Source organism: Callithrix jacchus, chromosome 5, assembly GCF_049354715.1.
Source record: "Callithrix jacchus isolate 240 chromosome 5, calJac240_pri, whole genome shotgun sequence".
Classification (NCBI taxonomy): Eukaryota; Metazoa; Chordata; class Mammalia; order Primates; family Cebidae; genus Callithrix; species Callithrix jacchus.
This window is the reverse complement of record NC_133506.1, coordinates 117373207-117394996: the sequence shown is the minus strand read 5'-3', so window position 1 is coordinate 117394996 and position 21790 is coordinate 117373207. Positions and strand designations below refer to the sequence as shown.

Sequence of the window (21790 nt, the reverse complement as noted above, 5' to 3'; positions counted from 1 at the left end):
CACGAGGAAGCAGGATCCCCTATCCTAACCATGGGCATGTCTGAGGGTCGCAGCTGTTAACCGGGAATGATATGGCCCTTCCTCCCGCACTTCCCCCTTTCTTCTCCTCTTTCAACACTTGAAAATAAACTATTTCATGGAATTGGGCTCTCCGCTCCTCGCGCACAGCGCAGGACCCCCGCGGGCCCAGAACCGTCGCGTCTTGCTAGTTCCCACCCTCCCCTCCTGGAGGACCGTAAGTAGACGCTCTTGCAGAGCGCCTCTCGCTGGTTGGGGCGGGGGTGGGCGGAGCCAGCGCCGTCTGGGCTGTGGAATCGGAGGGTGGGGACACTCTGGCCCGGCTCTCGGTGGTGCGGGAGCGGGCGGTAGCAGCGGCCGCTCTGGTCGGCGGACGTGCTGCCGAGTAGTCCCGGAAGCGAAGCAGCGATGGCGGAGAGTCCGACTGAGGAGGCGGCGACGGCGGGCGCCGGGGCGGCGGGCCCCGGGGCAAGCGGCGTTGCTGGTGTTGTTGGCGTTAGCGGCAGCGGCGGCGGGTTCGGGCCGCCTTTCCTGCCGGATGTATGGGCGGCGGCGGCGGCAGCGGGAGGGGCTGGGGGCCCGGGGAGCGGCCTGGCTCCGCTGCCCGGGCTCCCGCCCTCGGCCGCTGCCCACGGGGCCGCGCTGCTTAGCCACTGGGACCCCACGCTCAGCTCCGACTGGGACGGCGAGCGCACCGCGCCGCAGTGTCTACTCCGGATCAAGCGGTGAGCCGGGGTTTTTCCTCCCCCAGCCCCGAGCTCCGGGGCTCGACCTTCCCCGCCCCCCACCCTCTCCCACTACAACTCACCCCCCACCCGATGCGCTGCCCTCGCGGCGGCCCACCTCTACGGCTCAAATCTTGCCAGCTCCGGGCGTCGGGATCCAAGCCCCTTCTCCCTCGACCCCTAGCCCCGCTAGCACCAACCCCCGCCTCATGTGCCCAGATCCGACCCCGCCCCTCGACAACCTCCCGTGAGCCCTCCGTCTCCATTCCGGCCACCCTCCCCCACACCTCCCACCTCCCGGTCGAAACCCGACCCTTTCGCGCTTCAGTAACACCCCCTCCCGCCTTCGGCGCCGCCCCTATTTCCCCTTCCCCACCCAACCTTGCTAGATGCTGCCCGCAGGCCCCACCCATCGGTCCCCCTTCTCTTTTCCCCTGGAGCCCGGTTTCTAACACCGACACACTCAGCTTGCTTTGCCTGCCTCTGACTCGAGCCAGCCAGCCTTTTTATCCTCCCTTTTCCTCAGATTCCCTCCACATAATTCTTTTGCCAGGTCTAGATTGTTTCCCTCACCCAAATCTTTCCTTGAACCCCTTTTCCAGTATCCCAAAGCTGTCCACTTTTACACCTCTTCCAGAAACACAGGCTACCTCCACCCACTTTCCCAGTGCCACTCTGGATTGTAATATCCCACTCAGGACCTTCTTTCTTGTGTTTTCCCTTCCTCCCTCTCCCGGGTCATCTGTTTTACTTTTACTGAAGCAAATGTACTCAATTCAAATATAGGAACAAAGGCCTAAGTCCTTTCTGTGCTTATTTCTTGGGTGACTGATCTTAGATCTTATCATTTAGTAGATAATGTTTTGCAAAAGCACATCGAATAGTACCTATGGCATAAGAAAAGGGCAGTGTTCTTTAGTTGCTTTTAATTTTGAAACCTGTTCTCTGATTAACAGACTTCTCTCCATGCCCGCATCATAAGCATCTTCATTTAGTTCTTATCCCCCATGTTCCACGTACCTTCAGATGTCTCTCTACTTTTCAAGGTTGTAATAAAAATTAACACAATGTATGTAAAGTACCTGGCACAGGGCCTGACACAGGAGGTCAGCTCTGGAGGGATTGCCATCTCTCACTGAAAGTCCACATTCAACTCTTCCTCCTTCAACCATTTCTCTCACCAAGTTCTGACATACCTTTTGAGTTTGGCCAATACTTCTTTTCTCTGCTCTGTCCCCTATTTGCCCTCTTTATGTCCCTACCCACCCAAGCAAGTCCCTAGACTTTTCCCCACCTAGAATGTTCTTAGCCCCTTGCTCTCAACTGATCCATTCCAGTTGGTGAGATATGACTCAGAAATCCTGTCATCTCCTATAGAAATCCACGTGTCATCTTCCAGATGGGAGATTCTCTGCAATTTCTGAGGGTTCCTCCCCAACCTGAAGAGATTGCTACCCTTAGTCCCCTGGGCAAGAAGACCACCATGATACTCCCTGTGCTGGCTGGTTTGCTTCATACAATGCCCTTACCAGCAAGGGTCCACTGTATAGTTGACAGAATTAATTTTTTAGTGGAGTTGACTATGCCTTTCCAGTTACTAAAAAGTCTTCATTTAGCATTCAGCGTAGTACCTGGGAATCATGGAGGTGGGGAGTGAATGAATTGCCATGTGGGAGGAAGTGAGAGTAAGTGGAAAGTGGCTTTTCTAGGGTGACATTTGATGCCATTGGGAGCTCTTTTTTTTTCCCCTCCCCTCCCCTCCCCCTGAGGAAACAATGCCCTTTTGATAATAATTTGCTCTCTGCCTGCCTGACAAGTACTCAGCTGGGATTTCTCAGCCAACAAGACAGTACAAACACTTGTGGTACCAAGCACCACTTTCTCAAACCCTGGCCTCATTGAGGCCAAACTGTCCTGCTCAAGGGATTCCCCCTTTCCCCCATCTTCCTCACTCCTTCCCCCACCTCCTCTTGGTGTTATACAGGGATATCATGTCCATTTATAAGGAGCCTCCTCCAGGAATGTTCGTTGTACCTGATACTGTTGACATGACTAAGGTATGTAATTTGATGGGGGCTTGGGGGTTTTTGGGAAATTGGGGGCCATAAAGTTGGAAGAGCCTAAAAGAGATTATTCAGCTCACCTCTCTGATTACACAGATGAAGAAATCAAGACCCCGGGACAGTAAGTGGCTTGTCCAAGGTCACATAGTGAGGTGGAGCAGTGCTTTGAAGAGGTGTCTGTTATTAGCGTACCCCATAGGAACTGATTGGCTTGGAAAATCCCAATTCACGTTTGTTGTCACAGCTTGACTATGGGGCACTCTTTAACTCTCAAAAGTGCTCCTGTTTGGATGATAAATTATATGGTCCCTGTCCATTGTACTTCCCAGCTCTTCCTCCATCCCATTACTCTTGACCTAAACTGTGGTCCTATAAATCAGATGTAGGAAAGCATGGGGCTAGGACAAGCTTGACTGAAGGGTTTGTGGTTAAAGGACTTTACTCAGATCCTGTCCTTATTAGTTGCGTTTAAATATCCCTTCCACCCCAAAAACTATAGCTTTCTTGTCTTCCACACAGAGAGGAAGCTTAGTACATAATGCTACTTTTCTCTGGCATAGATACCTAGGCTTTTCTGTCACTGAGTGCTCTATGCACAGAAATGCAGTTGCAATTAAACTGATGTTATTAAGAAATCAGATTTCTTAAACCTAATGTTGCTTAAGTGAAACACATAGTTTTCTTACAGTAAATTTCTTACGGTAAAAATTCAGATTTTGTATTGTTGCTGTATGTTTTTTTGTTGTTGTTGTTTGGAATAGATTTAATATTTATTTTTTTCTTTTTATGTGGTTGGAAATGTTTTTCTTAGGACATCAGTCTAGTACCAGTGTTAATAGCCTAGGACCTGAGGTTCCAGAGTTGATGCCATGTTGAGACCAGTTGAGTTTACTCTTCCAAATGACTAAGAGCCAGAATATGACCTAGGGTCTTGCCAGGAGGGCAAGGTGGGAACTGTAAACCTAGGCATTAGATTGCCATGTCCTTTTCCTCTTGCTGTTCAAATTCTTAGCAGACCTAAATGCTTAGGAGCTTTCGAGTCAGTTTAGGTTTTTCCTCCCTTCAGAAAGGGAAATCCTGTTCAAGAATTATGGCTTGTGGGGGAAGAGAATTTAGTGTCATTTTTCAGAGTTGCTGATGTTTTTTTTTTAAAGCCAACGATATTGGGGAAAGTTCTGGGTTGATCTAATGGCTCTGAGTGGACCTTGAGTCTTCCACATTTTCAGTCATGATGTGCTTCCTGAGCCACATCCAACACAGTAGGTTCTATCCTCTTCAGAGGAAGCAAGCAAATATCCTAGGCATCTATCACAACCTCTCACTCTGCTCTGTTACAGGCACTGGGGCTGTGGCCTCCAATCCCTTTCCTCATTTCCTTTCATCATACTTTCCCTTCATGCCACATAAATACAGGGTGGGGTTGCATCATATGCATGTTTGGCTTGGGCAAATCCAAACACATATATTCAGCCAAAATATGTGTTAATGTCTTAAAATTAAAAATGCTAAGATTATATTTTATAGTTGTGTGTTATATTTTTGCACGGTGGTGTTTTATCTTTTGTATGTAACACTGATCTGGGAGGTCTGCAGCAAAAAAAAAAAAAAACATGCTTTAAGAGAGTTTTAGGGGCTATTCAAGGGTGATTTTGACTAGTTTCAGTTTTCACCTTGGGCTCTAACTTTGGAAGTAACCTCTGAGTAAGATGTCATTCCACTCTAATGAGATTTCTTAAAATTCCAAACCTACGTATTAGTACAAGTGAGTACAGGATGTTCATTCTGCATGGTGAGGATATAGAACATGTGTACCAGATTATGGGCCCTGCTTCTGGTGTGGGTAGCAGGTGGAGGGTAGCCAGGAGGGGTTGGGGTGGGTCATCACCTCACAATTTTGAGATGGGGTTTTATTTTGCAGATTCATGCATTGATCACAGGCCCATTTGACACTCCTTATGAAGGGGGTTTCTTCCTGTTCGTGTTTCGGTGTCCGCCCGACTATCCCATCCACCCACCTCGGGTCAAACTGATGACAACGGGCAATAACACAGTGAGGTTTAACCCCAACTTCTACCGCAATGGGAAAGTCTGCTTGAGTATTCTAGGGTAAGAGGAGATTTTTAAGTAGCCAAGTTGGTTGTTAGCAGAAAATTTACTCTAGGCAAGCCTTTATAAACCAGTTCCTCATCTGAACCACGGAACACAGAAAGTAATTGATTGGCTCTTCTAAAATCTCCCCAGGAACGTATGTGACAGTATCATTGTAGATGCAGAGGGGAGAAGTTCATTTATGACAGAGGAAACCTTTGTGAAGTGGTTCTCAGAGTGTGGCCCTGAGCATCTGGGAACTTGTAGCTGAGCACTTTCTGGGGCCCTACCTTAGACCTACATCAGAAACTCTGGGTTGGGGCCAGAAATCTGTTTTGTTTTGTTTTGTTTTGTGTTGTTTTGTTTGAGACGGGGTCTCTCTCTGTCGCCAGGCTGGAGTGCAATGGCATGATCTTGGCTCATTGCTACCTCCGCCTCCCAGGTTCAAGTGATTCTCCTGCCCCAGCCTCCCTAGTAGCTGGAACTACAGGCACACACCACCACACCCAGCTAATTTTTGTATTTTTAGCAGAGACAAGGTTTTACCATGTTGGCCAAGATGATCTCAATCTCTTGACCTTGTGATCCACCCGCCTTGGACTCCCAAAGTGCTGGGATCACAGGCATGAGCCACAGCGCCTCACCCAGAAATCGGTATTTTACAAGCTCTCCAGATGATTGTGGTGCATACTGCAGTTTGAGAACCACTCTCTTGGGGTGTTGAGGTCTTGTTTTCTCTCCTGAACAGGTTGAGAAAGGCCGCAGGTCTGTGCCATTCATGATTTTGGGTGTCTTGAGTCTCACAATAAGTTGCTTTGAAGGTGGTGGTGGTGGTGGTGATTATGGTTTTGTTTTTTGTTTTTTGGCAGAGGCAGGTGTCTCACTGTGTTGCCCAGGCTGGTCTTGAATTCTTGGCCTCAAGCAGTCTTCCTGTCATGGCTCTAAAGCACTGGGGTTACAGGCATGAGCCTCCACGCCTGGCCTGATTATAATACTTTAACAATGACAAATGGCTGAGATTAGAAATCACATCAGATACGAAATTAGTTTTTAATGCATCTTCTTTTTGGATGCTCCTGAGATTTTGCTTCATAGAGTTCCCATTTTAGTTGCCTTTTGGGGCTGAAAACTCAGTGTGGACATGTCTGCTAGCATATTTTAGACTGGTCTTTTTATTGTGGTCTGAACTTCTCTGGGGCAGAGAAGACGTGCAGGTTGAAGCTGAGAAAGTACCCCCAAACTGATGATTCTGTTTTTCTGCTGTCCAACATGTTTCCAGGTTTATGTGAGGGAAGAGTAGCTGAAAATAAGCTAGAGACAGGATTCATTTTTCTAGAACTTACTTAGACCCTGGGATATGTTCTGCTGTGATTTTGGCCGTGAATAAGTCCTTTAAAGGATGTCCTTAAAGAAGTACTTCATCTCATTAGGGTACTTAATTAGTTGTCTTTGCTGATAGGCTGAAACCCATGATGGTAAAGAAATTTAGTCATTGCTTCTGTGTAAAATTTGTTCATCATAGTGTTTCTCAAGTAGGTTCTCCCTCATTGGGTCGGTATAAAACTCTCTTGAGATACCAATCACAGGAACAGGGAAATAAGACAGTGGGGTAAAAGTAGTAGAAATGTGTTGGGTAGAAAAGGAGAAGCTACCCTGAAATTGAAAATTTGTCGTAAAGAATCACAGAGTGGAAAATTCTTGGCTGGGTGCAGTGGCTCACACCTGTAATCCCAGCACTTTGGGAGGCCGAGGTGGGTGGATCACTTGAGGTTAGGAGTTTGAGACCTAACCTAGGTGTGGCAAAACCCCGTCTCTATTAAAAATTCAAAAATTAGCTGGGCATGGTAGTGCACGCCTGTAGTCCCAGCTACTCGGGAGGCTGATACACGAGAATCGCTTGAATCTGGGAGGCGGAGGTTGCAGTGAGCCAGGATCACGCCACTGCCTGCCAGCCTGGGTGACAGAGAGAAACTCTTGTCTCAAAAAAAAAATTCTCAGGTGTTGATAGTTGACTATGTTAGTTTTATCAGCCTCATTTTTTTCCCTCTCTACCTAAAAAACAACGTTGGGCTGACTCAGTGGCAAAAGAAATTTAATGAGAGTTGACTCTTGTAAAGGTTCAGAGAGCAGGAGGTCTAAAGTTCCTGGGGGAGCAAAGCTGAAAAAAGAACAGATTGAGAAGCACTTAAGAGCAGCCCCCAGTGAAGTTACTATTAGGCATTACTGACTTGGGCTTTCCTTCAGTACAGCAGGGAAAGGGAAGTGGGCAATCAACTTGAACAAGCCAGTCCTGGCTCAGGTTGTGTTTGGCTTCCAGCTCTGGTGCCATCTCTTCAATTAATTGAACTAAAAATAAATGTATTAATATCTAAGCTGCCCCCTCCCACTAATATTTAGTTAGGTTTATGAAAGAAGCAATTTTGGTATTTTTATGTTTTCAATAATAATATTTTCAGATCTTCTACTGTCTGGAAGCACTCCTTATTCTCTTCCTATCCTTTGGCAGAGTTGTGGAGTCTTAAGAGAATTTGACACTGCTTGGGGGTTTGATACAGAACTAGATCTCTGATCGTCAGCCCCACCACATGGCCTCTAGCCAGATGGCTTCAGTCACCCATGTGCCTCTATGCTCAACTTCTCTCTCCCGTAACTCCATAGACACTCATAAATGAACTCTTTGAGATCCACAGAGGTTAACATTTATATAACTTTTAGAGCTAATTGCTTACTTAATTTCTTTTGTTTTGATTGTTGTAACTGTTTGTAGTACAAAGAAAGTCCCTTCAAAGTTATATAGCTTACTTTTACATGTTGTTTTGCCCCCCCCCTTGATATGAGGATTAGGCAATTGACTGATTTCTGGTGAAATCAGAACATGAGTATGAGACAGAGGCTGGGAAATTCCAGAGTGTTAATAGTGAAAGAGAAACTTATGGTGAGTCACTTATGGTGGTGATGCCAGGTCCCAGAGTACTTATTCCCTCCCTGGTCTTTCTCTGCCTTACCCTCCTCCCTTCCTTCTGATGTGTTTACAGTACATGGACTGGACCTGCCTGGAGCCCGGCCCAGAGCATCTCCTCCGTGCTCATCTCTATCCAATCCCTGATGACTGAGAACCCCTATCACAATGAGCCCGGCTTTGAACAGGTAAGGCCAGATGGGCCTGGCTCTGGGGTGTAGAATAGTGTTTTAAGAGATCTGCAAGTGGGCCAGGCACGGTGGCTCATGCCTATAATCCCAGCACTTTGGGAGGCCAAGGCGGGTGGATCACGAGGTCAAGAGATCGAGACCATCCTGGTCAACAAGGTGAAACCCCATCTCTACTAAAAATACAAAAATTAGCTGGGCATGGTGGTGTGTGCCTGTAATCCCAGCTACTTGGAAGGCTGAGGCAGGAGAATTGCTTGAACCCAGAAGGTGGAGGTTGCAGTGAGCCGAGATCTGCATAGGAGTCTTTTTTTTTTAAATATACCTAGCACAGCCCCATGTACTGCAGTTGTTGCTATAGGAAAAAAAGGGAACTAACTTGTGTTTCTTAGTAAAGAAATTTTTCACCAGCCACAGTGGCTCACACTTGTAATCCCAGGCCTTCAGGAGGCAGAGGCAGGTGGATCACCTGAGGTCAGGAGTTCTAGACCAGCCTGGCCAACATGGTAAAACCTTGTCTCTACTGAAAATACAGAAAATTAGCTTGTAAGGAATTTGAGACAAGCCTGACCAACATGGTGAAAACCTATCACTACTAAAAATACAGCAAATTTAGCTGGGTGTAGTCACTTGAACCCGGGATGCAGAGGTTGCAGTGAGCTGAGATCACGCATTGTACTCCACCCTGAGCGATAAGAACGAAACTCTATTCCCCTTGCCCAAAAAAATAATAATAATTTTTTTTTAAATTTATGAGAGTTACAATAAGTATGTTACTTGGATTCCTTTATGGTATGAAAGTCAATGGACTCATTTGGAAATTAACTTTTTTTTTTTTTTTTTGAGATGAGTCTCACTCTTACCAGGCTGGAGTGCAGCAGCACGATCTTGGCTCACTACAACCTCTGCCTCCCAGGTTCAACTGATTCTGCTGCCTCAGCCTCCTGAGTAGCTGAGACTACAGGCACACACCACCAGGCCTGGCTAATTTTTGTATTTTTAATAGAGATGGGGTTTCACCATGTTGGCCAGGACGGTCTTGTTCTCTTGACCTCGTGATCCTCCCACCTCGGGCTCCCAAATTCTGGGCTTACAGATGTGAGCTAGAAATTAATTCTGTATTTTTAGTAGAGAAAGGGTTTCACTATGTTGGGCAGGCTGGTCTCAAACTCCTGACCTCAGGTGATCTGCCTGCCTCGGCCTTACAAAGTGCTGGGACAGGCCTGAGCCACCAAGTCCGGCCTCAGAAATGAACAAAAATTATTCCCTAAGCTATCCTTTCTCCAAACAGTGATTTCAGGAAGAGATTGTAATTGAAATAGACCTCATAAGATTTTTAGGTCTTGTTTTTTTTTGTTGTTGTTGTTGTTTTTTAAGAGAGTCTTGCTCTGTCACCCAGGCTGGAGTAAAGTGGTATAATCTCAGTTCACTACAACCTCTGCCTCCCAGGTTCAAGTGGTTTCTTGTGCCTCTGTTTATACAGGCTTTCTAAACCAAAGTTGAAGTTTTATCTTCTGAAAATTTTAACTTTTGCTTATGGTTTATTTCTAATTTTACTATTTCTTTGAGACAAAGTGTTGCTCTGTCACCTAGGCTGGAGTACAGTGGCGCAGTCATAGTTCACTGAAGCCTTGAACTCCTGGGCTCTAGCCATCCTCTCTCCTCAGCCTCCTCAGTAGCTGGGACGACAGGTGTACGCCACCAAGGCTCAGCTAATTTTTGTATTTTTTGTAGAGACAGGATCTCACCATTTTGCCAAGGCTGATCCCGAACTCCTGAACTCAAGCAATCCCCTGCACCAGCTTCCCAAGGTGTCAGGAGTACAAGCATGAGTCATCAGGCCCAGCCCTTCTTCTGATTTATAATAATTGGTTCACTGATGGTGGGACCCAAGAGACATATAACAGGTAAAGGAGTTAACCAGGAAGCCTCCTTTACTTGTTGATTTCTAAAGGTTTTCTACACTGAGACTCTTCACTTCATTTATACCTTTTTGTCCTACCATCATTCTTTTTTGTTTTCTCCCCCTAAAGAGACAGTCCTTCCCTGCCTGGGCAACGTAATAAGACCTTGTCTCTACCAAAAAATCAAAAACATTAGCTGGGCATTGTGACATGCGCCTGGAGTCCCAGCTACTCAGGGGACTGAGACAGGAGCATTGCTTGACCCCAGGAATTTGAAGCAGCAGTAACCTATGCTTGTGCCACCACTCTCCAGCCTGGATGACAAAGCAAGAGCCCACCTCTTAAAAGAAAAATTTTTTAAATAAAAAGCCGGGCACAGTGGCTCATGCCTGTAATCCCAGCACTCTGCCAGGCTGAGGCAGGTGGATTACCTGAGGTCAGGAGTTCACAACCAACCTGGCTAACATGGTGAAACCATGTATCTACTAAAAAATATAAAAATTAGCCGGGTGTGGTGGCGGGCGCCTATAATCCTAGCTACTCAGGAGGCTGAGACAGGAGAATTGCTTGAGTCCGGGAGGCGGAGGTTGCAGTGAGCCAAGATTACGCTGTTGCACTCCAGCATGGGCGACAAGAATAAAACTCAAACAAAAAACAAAAAGTGGAGGTTGGGCGCTGTGGCCCATGCCTAGAATCCCAGTACTTTGGGAAGCTGAGGCAGGCAGGCAGATCATGAGGTCAGAGGTTCGAGACCAGCCTGGCCAATATGGTGTAACCCCATCTCTACTAAAAATACAAAAATTAGGCAGGCATGGTGGTGTGAGCCTGTAATCCCAGCTACTCGAGAGACAGGCAGAAAAATGGCTTGAACCCGGGAGGCAGAGGTTGCAGTGAGCCGAGATCATGCCACCACACTTTAGCCTAGGAGGCAGAGCAGGACTCCATCTCAAAAAAAAAAAAGTTGGGTCCCGCTATCGCAACTGATGCCTTCAGTCCCAGCTATTCTGGAGCCCAGGAAGTCAAGGCTGCAGTTAGTTGTGATTGTGCCACTGCACTCCAGCCTGGGCGATTGCAAAGACCCTGTTTCAAAAAAAAAAAAAAGAGAGAGAGAGAAAAGAAAAGCTAAAAAAAACCAGGATCTTACTTTATTGTCTAAGCTGGACCCAAACTTCTGGGCTCAAGTGATCCTCACAGCTTGGCTACCTGAGTAGCCGGGACTACTGCTGCATACCACCAGGCTTAGCAACCCTACCGTCATTCTTATGTTTGGTTATTTCTCACATAATCTTTATCTGATAGGCCTTTCACTTCACATTCAGGAAATATGATGGATCTAGTTTGCTGGTTATAGGCCAAATGACCTTCAACCTGATGGTACATTTGGAGGGTGATAGGGGTGAATGGTCTCAAAAATAAAGGTGTAGTTGCTCTTCATGGATCTGCCATATAGTGAGAAAGGTGTCTTTTTAGTTTGTGTGACTGGCTCACATACCCCATACTGATCCTGAAGTCTCTTCCCATTGGCTTTCTTTTTGCTTAAATTTTGGGGTATTCTGGCATCTGTTATATTACAGGAGAGACATCCAGGAGACAGCAAAAACTATAATGAATGTATCCGGCACGAGACCATCAGAGTTGCAGTCTGTGACATGATGGAAGGAAAGTGTCCCTGTCCGGAACCCCTACGGTATGTGTCAAGAGGGCTTATGTAGTAGTCATTCCTTTTGGGCATTTGAGTAGTTGGCAGTTTTGAGGACCTTTAGGGGAGAATCCAGTGATGGGCGCCAGAGGGAGGTAGAGAAGAAGGAAAATGTGGTTCCTGCTTTTAAAGAACAGGTGACTGAAGATTACCCAAGAGGAAGTTCAGAGAGCTACTCTGTTGTTGGAGAATATCACACTTTTGGGAGAGGCACTCCACATCCTCAGGGAGCTCCCAGTTTGATGAAGTCTTAAATGTGATATTTTACGGCCAAATGTGTAGAGCACTTCATAATAATAAACTCTTTTCTTAGTGCTGAAGTTTATTTTTAAGTTCCAAAACTGGATGAACAATGTCAGGGTTAAAGTTATAAGAGAATTTTGAGTCAGGTTTGGGATTAGGGATGGCCTATTGAAAACAACTGAGGTGGAGCAAGTCATGAGTTGAAGTTGGAATTCAAATGGTGAGTATTGGCCAGATGGCGGCTCATGTCCTATAATCCTAGCACTTTGGGAAGCTGAGATGGGAGGATCACTTGAGCCCAGGAGTTTGAAAACAGCCCAGTCAATAAAGGGAGACCACATCTCTACAAAAATTTTTTAATTAGCCAGATGTGGTGGCACACTCCTGTAGTCGCAAACCCTCAGGAGGCTAGGTGGGAGGATTGCTTGAGCCTAAGAGGTTTGAGGCTGCAGTGAGGTGTGATCATACCACCACACTCCAGCCTGGGTAACTGAGCAAGACCCTGCCTCAAAAGAAAAACAAATGGTGAGTATTACAGTTACTGTCATAATTCCCAAGGTGTAGGGTAAGTCAACCACAGGCAGTTAGGTGTTCCTTTTTCCATTTAAAGATTTTTGTAGAGGCCAGGAACAGTGGCTCATGACTGTAATCCCAACACTTTCGGAGGCCAGGAAGGGCAGATCGCAAGGTTAGAAGTTTGAGACCAGCTTGGCCAACATGGTGAAACCCCGTCTCTGCTAAAAAATACAAAAATTAGGCTGAGCATGGTGGCTCATGCCTGTAATCCCAGCACTTTGGGAGGCCAAGGCAGGCAGATCATGAGGTCAGGAGTTTGAGACCAGCCTGGCCAACATGGTAAAACCCTGTCTCTACTAAAAATACAGAAATTACCTGGGCGTGGTGGCGCACGCCTGTAGTCCCAGCTACTACTCAAGGCTGAGGCAGGAGAATTGCTTGAACCCAGGAGGCGGAGGTTGCGGTGAGCTGAGATCGCGCCATTGCACTCCAGCCTGGGCGACAGAGTGAGACTACATCGCAGAAGGAAAAAAAATACAAAAATTAGCCAGGCATGGTGGTGTGTGCCTATAATCCCAGCTATTCAGGAGACTGAGGCATGAGAATCACTTGAACCCGGGAGGCAGAGGTTGCAGAGAGCCAGGATCCTGCCACTGCACTCCAGCCTGGGCAACAGAGTGAGACTCCGTCTCAAAAAAAAAAAAAAGATCTTTGTAGAAAACCAAATCTGGGCCAGGCGCGGTGGCTCACGCCTATAATCCCAGCACTTTGAGAGGCCAAGGTGGGTGGATCACAAGGTCAAGAGATTGAGACCATCCTGGTCAACATGGTGAAGAAACCCTGTCTCTACTAAAAATACAAAAATTAGCTGGGCATAGTGGCGCGCGCCTGTAATCCCAGCTACTCGGTAGGCTGAGGCAGGAGAGTTGCTTGAACCCAGGAGGTGGAGGTTGTGGTGAGCCGAGATTACACCATTGCACTCCAGCCTGGGTAACAAGGGCAAAACTCTGTCTCAAAAAAAAAAAAAAAGATCTTTGTAGAAAACCAAATCTGGACTTGGGAATGCTAGGTGTTTAACTTGATATTAAGGTTAGGTGAGAAGGCTAGGCATGGTGGCTCACACCTGTAATCACAGCACTTTGGGAGGCTGACACAGGCGGATAACTTGAGGTCAGGAGTTTGTGACCAGCCTGATCAACATGGTGAAACCACATCTCTATTAAAAACACAAAAATTAGCCAGGTGCGTGGTGGCACACACCTGCAATCGCAGCTATTCTGGAGGCTGAGGCAGGAGAATCGTTGGAATGCTGGAGGCAGAGAGGTTGCAGTGAGCTGAGATCATACCACTGCACTTCAGCCTGGGTGACAGAGCGAGACTCCATCTCAAAAAAAAAAGAAGGTTAGGGAAGGGGTGACCTGTACCTCTAGGTTTCTGACTTAAACTTTTCTGCTTGTTTTCCAGAGGAGTGATGGAAAAGTCTTTTCTGGAGTATTATGACTTCTATGAGGTGGCCTGCAAAGATCGCCTGCACCTTCAAGGCCAAACTATGCAGGTAATGCATACAGCTCCTGCCGGTAATTCAGAAACCCTACAGCTGGCCGTGTAAAATCCCACCATAAGCAAGGCATGCACAGCTCTCATAGAATGTCACAGCTAAAAGGAACCTGTATCATTTGAGGGACTAGAGCCAGAGAGGAGACTGATTTGCATAAAGTCATAGGGAATTCTTTCCCTTTCTCTTCTTGGTCAGTAGGTTTTTGTTTTGTTTTGTTTATTTTTCAAGAGGCAGGGTATCACCATGTTGGTTAGGCTGCTCACTTCTGACCTCAGGTGATCCACCTGCCTCTGCCTCCCAAAGTGCTGGGATTACAGGTGTGAGCCACCATGCCCAGCCTGTTTTTTTTTTTCTTTTTTTCTTTTTTTTTTATTTTCGAGACGGAGTTTCGCTCTTGTTACCCAGGCTGGAGTGCAATGGCGCGATCTCCGCTCACGGCAACCTCCGCCTCCTGGGTTCAGGCAATTCTCCTGCCTCAGCCTCCTGAGTAGCTGGGATTACAGGCACACACCACCATGCCCAGCTAATTTTTTGTATTTTTAGTAGAGATGGGGTTTCACCATGTTGACCAGGATAGTCTCGATCTCTTGACCTCGTGATCCACCTGCCTTGGCCTCCCAAAGTTCTGGGATTACAGGCTTGAGCCACCGCGCCTGGCTTTTTTTTCTTTTTTTTTAAGACAGAGTCTCACTCTGTCACTCAGGCTGATGTGCAGTAGCTCAGTCACAATTCACTGCAGCCCCAAACTCCCAGGCCAAAGCAGCTCTTCCACCTTAGCCTCCCAAGGACTTACAGATGTAAATATTTTTGTTTGTTTTTGAGATGGAGTCTCACTGTGTCACCCAGGCTGGAGTGCAGTGGCACAATCATTGCAACTCTGCCTCCCGGGTTCAAGCAATTCTCCTGCCTTAGCCTCCTGAGTAGCTGGGATTACAGGCGTGTGCCACCATGCCCAGTTATTTTAAATATTTTTGGTAGAGATGGGGGTTTCATCATGTTGGTCAGGCTGGTCTCAAACTCCTGACCTCATGATTTGCCTGCCTCAGCCTCCCAAAGTGCTGGAATTACAGGTGTGAGCCACCGTGCCCAGCCCTTTTGTTTGTTTTTTTTAGACAGAGTCTTGCTCTCTTGGCCAGACTGGAGGGCAGTGGTGCCATCTCAGCTCACTGCAACTTCAGCCTGCCAGGTGGTTGGGATTACACGCACACACCCAACTAATTTTTTTGTATTTTTATTACACACGGGGTTTTTACCATGTTGGCCAGGCTGGTCTCGAACTCCTCAAGTGATCCACCTGCCTCGGCTTCCCAAAGTGCTGAGATTACAGGCATGAGCCACTGTGCCTGGCCTTGTTTGGTTTTGTTGTAGATATAGGGTCCCACTCGTTGCCCAGGCAACTCCTGGGATCAGGTGATCTTCCTCCCTTGGCCTCCAAACTGGGAGGCTGAGATTACAGGTGTGAGCCACTGCACCCAGCCAATAGTGTATTCAAGCTGAGATGTGTTCAGTCCTTCCAGAAGCTTAGTGATTATAAGAATCCTGTTGGAATTCTGTTCCTATCCCTGAGGGGTGCTCACAGAAACTGTAGCTTAGAGAAACAACATATATGTGCAGTGTCACATGTTGAATGATTCCTGTTCAAAGATGATAACCATTGTTCATTTGTTCATTTTTTGCCTCTATTGGGAAAAGTATGCTTTTGCTTCCAATAACAATGCGGAATTTAGGTTTGTTTTAAGGAAAGAGGTTCTCATTGACCCAAATTGTAGCTAGACAGCCAGGTGCGGTGGCTCATGCCTATAATCCCAGCACTTTAGGAAGCAGAGGTGGGCAGATCACTTGAGGCCAGGAGTTCAAGACCAGCCCAGCCAACATGGCAAAACCCGTCTCTACTAAAAATACAAAAATTAGCCAGGCATGGTGACTCGTGCCTGTAATCCCAGCTACTTAGGAAGCTGAGGCATGAGAAACACTTGAACCTAGGAGGCAGAGGTTGCAGTAAACTGAAATTGAACTATACATTCCAACCTGGGCAATAGAGCAAGAGTCGATCTCAAAAAAAAAGACAAAAACAAATTTTGGCTAGACTAATGTAAACCATCTGGTTGGTAAGAGGATGAGAATTCTCCTGGAGAATCCAGTTCTTGTGTGTGTGGATCATCTTACTAGTGGTCTTGCTTAGAAATGAGTGACTTGGGCCACGCTTGGTGGCTCACACCTGTAATCCCAGCACTTTGGGAGGCAGAGGCGGGTGGATCATGAGTTCAGGAGATCGACACCATTCTGGCCAACATGATGAAACCCCATCTCTACTAAAAATAGAAGAAAATTAGCTGGGCGTGGTGGCATGTGGCTATAATCCCAGTTTTTTGGGAGGCTGAGGCAGGAGAATTGCTTGAACCAGGGAGTTGGAGGTTGCAGTGAGCCGAGATGGCACCACTGCACTCCAGCCGGCAACAGAACGAGACTCCATCTCCAAAAAACAAAAAGCTGGAAGTGGGGAAGAAATGGGTGACTTGTGGGGCCACATGCAGTGGCTCATGCCTATAATCCCAGCACTTTGAGAGGCCAAGGCAGGAGGATTACTTGAGGTCAGGTGTTCAAGACTAGCCTGGCCAACATGGTAAAATCCTGCCTCTACTAAAAATACCAAAGTTAGCTGGTCACGGTGGCACGTGCCTGTAGTCCCAGCTACTTGGGAGGCTGAGGTAGGAGAATTGCTTGAACCCTGGAGGCGGAGGTTGCAGTGAGCTGAGATCATATTGCGGCACACCAGCCTGGGCAACAGAGCCGGACTCCACCTCAAGAAAAGAAATGGGTGACTTGGATAATTGACTAAGTTTTTTAAGGCTCTCTCCAGCTCTCGTACTATGTCTGTTCACCCATCCAACACCAACAGCAGTGGGAGGAGATGACTTATTTTCTCCAGTGCTACTTAGAAATGGTAGTTTCCTCTTCCTTCCTTCAAGGACTTTCTACCCACCTGTCTAATTTAAGCACAAAGGGCAAGGCTGGCTCAGGGCTAAGTTGTCTCCTAAACTCTTTCTGAGAGTATGTAGATAACATATGTCCTAGTTTGTTCCCCATCAGGAATTCTCTTCTTGGTATCCAACAGCATTAGCAATATCAGTCTGAAAAGGAAAAACAAGTGGTGATGAGGGATGGGAAGGAAGGCAGCATCTGGGCAGGAGGAGGATGAGAGGCAATGGAACCATGGATGAAAGAAAGATATGTAGAATTGACAGCTCTGTAGTAAGTGTGGAGCTGTCTTGAGGGGGTATAACTCTCGTGAATGAGAAGTGCAGGCTGTAGTCCCAGTGACTGTGACTAGCACCCACTGATTAGGGTAATGTGTGGGCAGAAGTGTGGAAGGAGTTTTTGTGAGAGAAGCAAACAGAATGTGAGAGGGAAAGTTGTGTACCTTTTGGGGACTGTCACACTACTTTGCAGCCTAAGTCCCTGTGTAGTATTTTAAGCTCTTTTTAAAATACCATCCACTCAACTAGTTGTTTTTGAGCCTCTGGGGACAATTAAACCTTTCTATAAAATGTTTAGGGATCTTTGATGTAGAACGACAAGGACTAAGATCAAGGCTTGGTGGCCCTGGAGCAGTGCCCAGAAACCTGAACAGGAACGTAGTGACGAGTCCCTGGGGAGGAGTGCAGGTGCTTATCTGAAAGTCAGAACTCGAGTTCCAGACCTGCCTCGAAGTGACCTTAGAAAAGCACATTGCCATTTTTGAGTACAGAGAATGAAGGACAGCTTTTACCTTCTGTGGTTTTTATGAGGTTAATGAAAAATACAGGCATGCTTAATAATTACGGTTCTGATGTTGAATTTCTCTTCTCTATCTATCTCACCCTGACTCTCCTTCTTCTGGATATTGGCTTGCTTTTGAGAAATACAAATACATTTTCACTCTAGCTAAAGCTAGACCTATTCAGGGTGGTAAGGGTGTCATTTATTTTGTTTGTTTATTTTGAGATGGAGTTTTGCTCTTGTTGCCCAGGCTGGAGTGCAATGGTGCGATCTTGGCTCACTGCAACTTCCACCTCCGGGATTCAAGCGATTCTCCTGCCTCAGCCTTCCAAGTAGCTGAGATTACAGACATGTGACACCGTGCCCAGCTAATTTTTGTATTTTTAGTAGAGACGGGGTTTCTCCATGTTGGCTAGGCTGGTCTCGAACTCCTGACCTCAGGTTATCTGCCCACCTCAGCCTCCCAAAGTGCTTGGATTACAGGTGTGAGCCACTGCGCCTGGCCCAGGTATCATATTTTTAAGCAAAGGTTATTTTTACCTGCTGTTCAGGACTGCCTGTGCTGTTGGGCCTTCCTGCTCCCGTGGCTCAGAAGTTGAGCTTGCATTTTACATGGGCCTGAAGCTGCTTTCTCAAGGATTAGCCACCCAGACTTGAATCTTCCATCCCCCTTGTCTCCTTTCGCCCCTACAGGACCCTTTTGGAGAGAAGCGGGGCCACTTTGACTACCAGTCCCTCTTGATGCGCCTGGGACTGATTCGTCAGAAAGTGCTAGAAAGGCTCCATAATGAGAACGCAGAAATGGACTCTGATAGCAGCTCATCTGGGACAGAGACAGACCTTCATGGGAGCCTGAGGGTTTAAACCCTGTTCCCCTCTTCCCTTTCCCCCACTCGAGAGTCCCAGCAGAATCCCTTCCCCCAACCCCAGGGATGGAGAGGCACTGTGTATCTCCCTCCAGACTCGAAGTCATCCTGCAAGATGGCAAGAACCAAACAAGCTCGGATCCCAGGGTGTGGGAGTGGGGGCCTGTTCCTGGTCTGACCTCCTTGGCACTGGAGCATCTGGGGCTTGGTTCATCCGTTCATCCCATATCGGGGCCAAGGTACCTTTACAGGAGCACCTAGTGGAAGGGCCTCTGGCAAAAACGAAACAACCAACACACCTCTCCACAGGACCAGCTCCTTAGGTATAGGTGGAAGACGGAAATTGCAGTTCCAAGAGGGAGTGTGCCCAAATGATTTATGGGGATACCTGGAAGGGAACTTGGGGTGGGGGACTGTCTGTGACACTTAAGCAGTCTGGGTGGTTGTCTGTTTGTCTGTCTTCAGTCTTGAAGCAGGGCTTCCCAATGCCCTTTTCCTCCTTGCTTCCCTTCCCCCATTATTTCCCACAGGCCAGCATAATTTTGTTTTTCCTAATTTATAGTCACTGTTCTAGACAGACCAAAGAGAAGGAACAGTGGTGGAGTCTAGGCTGCTGATCAGTAAGCTTTACCTGGCACCTGAGCACCTTTCTCCCCTGGCCCCTTTCCTCACCCTTTCTAGATGTAAGACAAGAGGTAAATGTGACTGGGACTGAACCAAGGTCTTGGTAAAGCCTGCACAGGCACCGTAAGAAGCTGAAAATACTGTTTGTTCCCACAATCACTGATTTGAAAAGTTCCCGGCACAGGCAGCTGCTGTGTATATGGGATTAGAGCCACTACATAGAATAGTCTCTTACAGATTTTCATAAATACTAGTCACAATAAGGGTATTTCTCTTGGGGGTGGAGTACAGAGAGAGACGGATGCTAGTCCTTATCGTATTTTGTTGGGCTGTCCTTGTGTATTTTCACCCCAGCCTGTAGTTGTCCTCCTCAACCCCAGGGATTTGTGGGGAGCAAGGGTAGCCAATGCAGAGGGGATTGGGGCTGGACTCTGGAGGCTCCTCCCCTTCTTTCTCCTCCACCACCCCCAGCCCATTCCCCCAGCTGCTCTTGTCACTGGCTCTGATGGGTGTTTGCCTGGCTGTGTTGCTTCTCTATCTGTATTTAGCTGCAGTGATCCTTTAGCTGGTTGGCTCAGAAAAAATGTGCTTTAGGTGCCCTGTAATCCTGGGCATCAAGGGAATCATCCTTCCCCTTTTTGATATGTTCTCCCCATACTTCCAGATTTATTGTTACGGATCCCAGTGGGGTATTGGCAGTTCTTATGATGCAGGGCCTCGGTCAGGGTCCAGCCATGCATAAGGGAGAGGATTGTATGTACCTGCCCTGCCCACTGCTATAAAGTCTCTGCCTTGTGGATCATGGGACTCCTCTTGGAGGATCTGGGTTGGGCAGAAAGGAGAATGTCCTTGGGAGGGCAGGAAGAAAAGGAACTGGACAGGGATTGATGGGCTTGGGGAACGGAAGTTTACCTTGGAAACCCTTCATTTGAGAGGCTGGGTCTCACATGAAGATTCAAAAGGGACCCTGCTTCCAATTTCCCTCTTCCATTCCTCGAGTGACTCCAGGGCTTAGAAGAATGCCCTTGGTCTGTGGGTCCAGTGTTGTCTGTCATCCATTTGTGTGTTCCCACTTTCAAGTGACAATCCTCTCCTTGGCCCTGCCGTAGGGCAGAGCATGTCTGGCATAGCAGCCTGACTTTTATGCCCTAATCTTGAGTTGAGGAAATATATGCACAGGAGTCAAAGAGATGTCTTTATATCTGACTGTACATAAATGAAGTTTTTTTTTTTTTTCTTTTTGGTGCAATAAAATTTGTTTTGGCAGAAGAGGAAGTGCCTGTGGGTGTGGGTGGGTTTGTGTAAAGGAGGAATGGTATCATCTTGTCAGCCACACCTCACCTAGGTCTGGAACTGTTAGGGAGAAGGAAAGTGCTGTGAATTGTCTGAGGCCAAGGACTTGCATAACATGATGGAAGGGCAGGGCTGGGTGGGGAGAGCAGGACAAATCTCATTGGAGGTGGGTCCATTTTTTAAGGCTCTGGCAGTCAGTGACATCTTAAGTTTCAGTAGCATCCAAAGAACTATTCCAGAGCTTGGGAGAGAGGGAATGTCCTATAAGGACAGGCAGAGGTAGAGCTGGGTCCAGATATATCCTGCTAAAGGAAGGGTGTCAGTATGGAGAAACCACTGGGTTTTTAGAGTTCCAGTACTAAACTAGCATTTAGGATCTTCGCTTTTAGACCATAAGGGGTTTAGAAGCCTTAAGCTACTCTGGCCTCTTCCCTCATCAACACTTCCACTTGCTATAGGAGATTCTTGCTTTCTGGGGTAGAGGCTTTTCCTCTTGGCTGACCATGTGTGTAGAAAGAAATGTCTGCACAGTATGTGCTGCCATTCTGTACTGTGCAGTGGTACATGAAGGCGTGGGCTTGGGTTAATAGGCCTAGGCTCCAGCTTTGGCTCAGCTGAAGCTGGCAGCGCCTAGCAAATTACTTTCGATTCAATCACCTGTGATGTTGAAGTCTGCCTACTTGGTAAAATTTAAGTGAGCTGTATATAAAATGGCACAGGGTAGGCATTCGATAAATGATTCCCTTTCCCATCACTGAGGCTAGACCTGGTAATCAGTATAGGAAGGTGAGAAGGCTAGTAGAGAATTTGAGAAAATAGAACATTCCTTAACTCGTTTGATTCCCCTCAGATTCCATTGTTTTCTTTCCTCCAAATTAGCCACAATTGAACATTGACTTCTAGTTCCTTCACACTCACACACACCTGAGTTTGTCATAACCTAGAGCCTCTACAGAGGAAGCCAGAAGAGACAGAGTGAATTACTTACTCGTCCATTAGGATCAGCTAGTTTGAGATAAGGAATATTTTATTAAAAAGGTTTAAATTAGCAGAGGCTATAATTTATGTCTCACAGCTACACCTAGAAAGGCCAAGAAACGCCTGCATTCTAGGGCCAGCTCTTCCATGAACTTGCAGATGACCTGCACAAATCATTTTATATGTGCTAGCTGTTCTCTGTTAATCAGATTACCCTTACTGGATGTGCGAGGTTTTTTTCCAATAAAGATGCAATGTGAAGGCACTTTTCAAAAATAAAAAAATGGGAGAAGTAAGAAAAACTTGGAA

General features: G+C 46.9%; 1 protein-coding gene across 1 annotated transcript; it reads left to right on the top strand.

Annotated features, from left to right (window-relative positions):
• Positions 1–329: 329 nt before the first annotated feature.
• On the top strand, positions 330–21783 carry UBE2Z (ubiquitin conjugating enzyme E2 Z). Its single transcript, XM_035301309.3, has 7 exons — positions 330–743; positions 2728–2800; positions 4725–4912; positions 7930–8041; positions 11520–11632; positions 13868–13958; positions 18414–21783. The coding sequence occupies exons 1-7, from the start codon at positions 427–429 to the stop codon at positions 18582–18584; spliced, it is 1065 nt and encodes a 354-aa protein (XP_035157200.1). The 5' UTR covers positions 330–426; the 3' UTR covers positions 18585–21783.
• The last annotated feature ends 7 nt before the right edge of the window (positions 21784–21790 follow it).